A 5,707-nucleotide genomic window follows, 5' to 3' on the forward strand; every position below is an offset into this window, starting at 1 on the left:
CACCTGGCTAATTTTTTTCTTTTGGAAAAATAAACAGGCCAGGCACAGTGGCTCACTCCTGTAATCCCAGCACTTTGGGAGGCCGAAGCAGGAGGATCACAAGGTCAGGAGTTCAAGACCAACCTGACCAACATGGTGAAACCCTGTCTCTACTGAAAATACAAAAATTACCTGGGTGTGGTGGCGCGCGCCTGTAATCCCAGCTGCTTGGGAGGCTGAGGCAGGAGAATCTGGGTGACAGAGCAAGACTCCATCTTAAAAATAAAATAAAATAAACAACAGAAATTTATTTCTCATAGTTCTGGATTCTAGGAAGTTCAAGATCAGGGTACCAGTGTGGTCAGGTTCTGGTGAGGGCCCTCTTCTGAGTGCATACTGCCTTCTCACTGTGTTCTCACATGGAGGAAAGTGGAATTGCTTTCCTTAATAGCATTTAATTGTTAAGTCTGTCAGATTTTGGTGGTTTGAAAAGATTTTTGTTCTTTGACTTCCTCCAAACATTATTTTGATTTCTAGGTTTAGATTCAACGTAGAAATATATCCATTATTGATGTTATTTACTATTGAGTATCCATGGTGTATTAGGTGTTTGGAATGGCAAGTTAGATTTCAGTATTGTTTTAGTCTCTTGAGATTTCTTTTAAGATTTCTAGATTTTAAATTAGTATCATGAGTGAAGGTAATTATTAGGCAAAAATGGCTTTTAGGAAATGAGACCAAAATGAGACCTTCATCCCACTAATGAAGGTCTGAAAATAATTTCCTGGATGAAAGATGAGATTCAATAGAGATTTATTTATTTATTTATTTATTTATTTTGAGTCAGAGTCTCAGTTTGTCTCCCAGGATGGAGTATAGTGGCATGATCTCGGCTCATTGCAGCCTTGACCTCCCAGGCTCAAGTGATCCTCCTGTCTCAGCCTCTCAAAGTATTGGGATTACAGATGTGAGCCACCATGCTTGGCCTCAGCAGAGATTTTGTTGAGGAAATAAAATCAGCTTTGAAGATAGGAATTTGACTGTTTGGTTATGAATAGTGGTATAGAGTCTGGAGTAGCACCTGTACTAGAAAAGGTGTTGGGGACTGAATGATTAACTAAACAATGTGGAATACTAGCAGTGTGGAATGCTATGCAGCAGTTCAGAAGAATAAGGTGAATTTATAAGCACTCACATTTTTGGAAAGATCTTATTAAATGGAAAAAAGCTATAGAACAATATGTGTAGTATGATGCCATTTATAAATATATTTTAAGTTATATTTTTGTGTACATTTACATATAAAAGCATAGTGTCTCAGAAGAAAAGGTGTGGAAAGATAATACATCAAGTTTATAAGCATCATTACCTCTGGAAAGCAATGTGGGAATTGAGGAATCATGAAGGTAGACTTTTGGTTGATATTTGCTTCTGGATAGTTTAAATTTTTAGCAGAAGACTATATTTATGTGTTGGTTGTACAACTAAAAAATAAATTTTATTACTGTAAAGGGATTGAGAACGGCTTATGGGGGGCTGTAATCTACAAAAGCCATCTTCAGTACTAGGTTTAATTCCATCATTGTTTTTTGGGTTTTAGGTCTCTGGACTATTGTCCTTTAACCAAAAAAAAAAAAAAAAAGGGGGGCTGGGGGATTCAATAGGCTTTAATTTTTTTTTAATATCCTTTTCAGCTGGCAGAGGCACAGCCATAGTTTCACTTCCAGTTTCTTTTGCAAGTTTCTATTTAGGGAACTTTAAATAATTTATCTCTAAGAAATATCATGCCATTTCCTTTATACTGTCTTATTTAGGAAGCTCAGAGTGGGGAAGTATAGAGCAGGAGGGAAGATGTTAGACTAAGGTTCAGCTTGTATAGCTCCTCTTATTTTTCTTGGGGAATGTTTTTTTGTTCTGCAGCTCTATATGAGATCAATGAATAGATATATATTCTGGGTTAATGACAAAACCTGGCATTTGGCCATTCACCTAAGAAAGTTAGCTCTGTGCGTTAACTGTTGGTTAAATCTTACACCCAGAAGCTGTTCTGCAGTTACCAGTCACACCGTTAACTCTAGCCAACATTTTATAAATGCAAGAAAATGTGCATCTGGTGAGAGAAAACGTAGGTGTATCATCGCGTCTATCACCATATTTTTATGAACCTTAAATATAAACTCAATTTTTACATCCCAATCTTAACAGCAGTTTGTTTTATTTTAAATAACTTTTGTTCATCACACATTTAGTGAAAAATATAATAAGAAAACGTAAAATAAATTCCTCCTATTCTTCCCTTGTTAACTACTGTTAACATTTCACAAAGAGAACAAGGACAATGAATTGAACAAAGGAGAGGAAAAAAAGTGGGCCATAGGGAATGTACAGTAAATAGGGAGTAAAGAAGCAGATATAGAAACAGAATTATTAGGTGTAGCCAGGTGTGGTGGCTCACGCCTGTAATCCCAGTACTTTGGGAGATCGAGGCGGGTGGATCACCTGAGGTCAGGAGTTCGAGACCAGCCTGGCCAACGTGGTGAAATCTCATCTCTACTGAACATATAAAAATTAGCCAGGTGTGGTAGCGCACCCCTGTAATCCCAGCTACTCAGGAGGCTGAGGTGGGAGAATTTTTTTGAACCTGGGAGGCAGAGGTTGCAGTGAGCCAAGATCACACCACCGTACTCCAGCCTGGGCAACAGAGTGAGACTCCATAAATAAATAAATAAATAAATAAATAAATAAAATAAAAAGAATGAAAGAAAGAAAGATAATTATTAAAGAATTCTCTATGTGGAAACTTTAAGAGCAACTGGTATGTATAAGTTTTAAGATCTAGAAATCTGGCCAGGCGTGATGGCTCATGCCTGTAATCTCAGCACATTGGGAGGCCAAGGCAGGTGGATCACGAGGTCAAGAGATCAAGACCATCCTGGCCAATGTGGTGAAACCCCACCTCTACTAAAAATACAAAAAATTAGCTGGGTGTGGTGGCGCGTGCTTGTAGTCTCAGCTACTTAGGAGGCTGAGGCAGGAGAATCACTTGAACCTGGGAGGCGGAGGTTGCAGTGAGCCAAAATTGTGCCACTGCACTCTAGCCTGGCAACAGAGCGAGAATCCATCTCAAAAAAAAAAAAAAATCTGGAAAGCTCTGGTGGTGTATCCCATTTTAAAGCAAAGCATAATCTAAGATTGATAAGAAAAAAAGCATAGAATAGTGCAATCTTTGGTGTGATAGATGCCTCTAGTTATTAGATACTCTTAAGAGTTTTCTTAGGGATCTAACTTGAGAAAAGAAGACAGTTAATTTCTTTCTCACGTCCTTCATTCCTCAGCATACGGGGAATTCCTTGGAGATTTCTTTTGATAACTGTGTCATTCTAAAAGAAAAAAAATACATAAAAAATTCAGTGCAGTTTTCTCACATCTGAGCTCTGATACTAAACCTTAAAAGTTGTTGTAGGATTTATATGAACAAACCAGAATTCTCTAATTGTGTATTTTGAAGTATTACTTTAATGCTGTAATAACACATGCTCACATTCATATGTACTGTCAAAGGTTTAATGAATTTAGTGGTTTTTCTTCTAAAACCAGGTTTGACCTAATATGACTCACATTTATTATATTAATAATGTTGTTTACTTCTTAGACATGAGTGGAAGGGCAAAGTAAAGTGCTTTACTAAAGTCAAAAATCAGCTGGGCGTGGTGGTTCACATTTGTAGTCCCAACACTTTGGGAGGCTGAGGCGGACAGATTGCTTGAGCTTGGGAGTTCGAGACCAGCCTGGGCAACATGGCAAAACCCCATCTCTACAAAAAGTGCAAAAATTAGCTGGGTGTGGCACTGCATGACTGTGGTCCCAGCTACTCGGGATGCTGAGGCAAGAGGATTGCTTGAGCCCAGGAGGTCAAGCCTGCAGTGAGCCAAGACTATGCCACTGCACTGCAGTCTGGGCAACAGAATAAGACTCTGTCTCAAAAAAAAAGTAAAAAAATCTTGAGACAATAGTATATCTTGCTTTATAGCCTGCGGTTATTATATTACTTGTAAAGAGATTTTAGTCAAAATTAAAGTATAAAAAAAGGTCTGAAATGGAAAGATATAGTCTATAGGGAACAAAACAAGCCCAAATTTTAAAATATGTTAGGATGATTGGTAGGAGAGAATTTAAATCTGGTGAAACTTTTAAAAAGACTCTTCTGTTGCCTTCTTTGTGTTCTTGACTGAAGCGATGTTTTCAGAGAGCTGAAAATATTCCATTCTTTTCCAGATTGCAAAAGTTGAGAAGCTCAAACCATTAGAGGTAGAGCTGCGACGCCTAGAAGACCTTTCAGAATCTATTGTTAATGATTTTGCCTACATGAAGAAGAGAGAAGAGGAGATGCGTGATACCAACGGTGAGGGGGAAGGCGACTCTTACTTCTTAAGTGACCCATAAATGAGACAGTCTCCAAACTTTCAATTCTGGTGTATCCTTTTCTCAGTTTTGCCAAGGCGGGTATATGGAAGGGAAATTGCTTACTTCGCTGTTGTTGCTGCTAAAGGTAAATGAGCCTTGTTAGATTTTCAAGAGAGTAGAAATTGCTACTGTGACAGGCAGTTGACAGCATCCTCAATTAGTCTATACCCATATCAAATTGATAAAGGCAATCTTTGTTATTTTCAACATTTATATGTAGGATAATGAACTTTTTTTTTTTTTTTTTTTTTTGAGATGGAGTCTCGCTCTGTGGCTCAGGCTGGAGTACGGTGGTGTGATCTTGGCTCACTGCAACCTCCGCCTTCTGGGTTCAAGCGATTCTCCTGCCTCAGCCTCCCAAGTAGCTGGGACTATAGGCGCGTGCCACCGTGCCCGGCTAATTTTTCATATTTTTAGTAGAGACAGAGTTAGCCAGGATGGTCTCGATCTCCTGACTTCATGATCCGCCTGCCTCAGCCTCCCAAAGTGCTGGGATTACAGGCGTGAGCCACCACGCCCAGCCAGGATAATGAACTTAAAAAAAAAAATTATCTGAAATCCTACTATTAGACCTAGGGACAGAGTGAAGTTAATTAATTGCCTTTGCACCCCTCCCCTGCCATTGTTCAGCCAGCTGAGGAGGCTCACTCATTATGTTTACAATGTTTTTGTTTTTTTTAGAGTCAACAAACACTCGGGTCCTATACTTCAGCATCTTTTCAATGTTCTGCCTCATTGGACTAGCTACCTGGCAGGTCTTCTACCTACGACGCTTTTTCAAGGCCAAGAAGTTGATTGAGTAATGAATGAGGCATATTCTCCTCCCACCTTGTACCTCAGCCAGCAGAACATCGCTGGGACGTGCCTGGCCTAAGGCATCCTACCAACAGCACCATCAAGGCATGTTGGAGCTTTCTTGCCAGAACTAATCTCTTTTGGTGTGGGAGGACATGGGGTACCACCTACACCCAACAAGTCAATGAGGGACTTTTTAATTTGGTAGGATTTTGACTGGTTTTGCAACAATAGGTCTATTATTAGAGTCACCTATGACAAAAAAATAGGGGTTACCTAGATAATGCCAAAGTCAGCATTTGTCCTGGGTTCCCTTGTGTGATCTGTTTGGGGTATGTTTTCTTTTCTTCTCCCACTTGCTCAGCAGCTTGGGCTTCCATTCTAGTTCTTTTTTTTTTTGAGACGGAGTCTCGCTCTGTCGCCCAGGCTGGAGTGCAGTGGCCAGATCTCAGCTCACTGCAAGCTCCGC

The 5,707-nt window shown here is 39.6% G+C and overlaps 1 protein-coding gene across 4 annotated transcripts in view; it reads left to right on the plus strand.

Moving 5' to 3' along the window:
* Positions 1-5,632, plus strand: part of TMED10 (transmembrane emp24-like trafficking protein 10 (yeast)) — a 40,690-nt gene extending 35,058 nt beyond the window's left edge. The window contains exons 4-5 of one of the 4 annotated variants that reach the window (XR_001002624.1): positions 4,255-4,478; positions 5,125-5,334. Coding sequence is in view for 3 of the 4 variants with exons in the window: in XM_011949538.1 (XP_011804928.1) it covers positions 4,255-4,381; positions 5,125-5,246 (249 nt within the window). In the remaining variant the exon portion in view is untranslated. Of the gene's footprint in view, positions 1-4,254; positions 4,479-5,124 lie in introns of all 4 variants that reach the window. The other 3 variants (XM_011949538.1, XM_011949540.1, XM_011949539.1) reach the window with 3 other exon arrangements.
* The last annotated feature ends 75 nt before the right edge of the window (positions 5,633-5,707 follow it).

The sequence above is a fragment of the Colobus angolensis genome, unplaced genomic scaffold (assembly GCF_000951035.1).
Source record: "Colobus angolensis palliatus isolate OR3802 unplaced genomic scaffold, Cang.pa_1.0 Scaffold3, whole genome shotgun sequence".
Classification (NCBI taxonomy): domain Eukaryota; kingdom Metazoa; phylum Chordata; class Mammalia; order Primates; family Cercopithecidae; genus Colobus; species Colobus angolensis.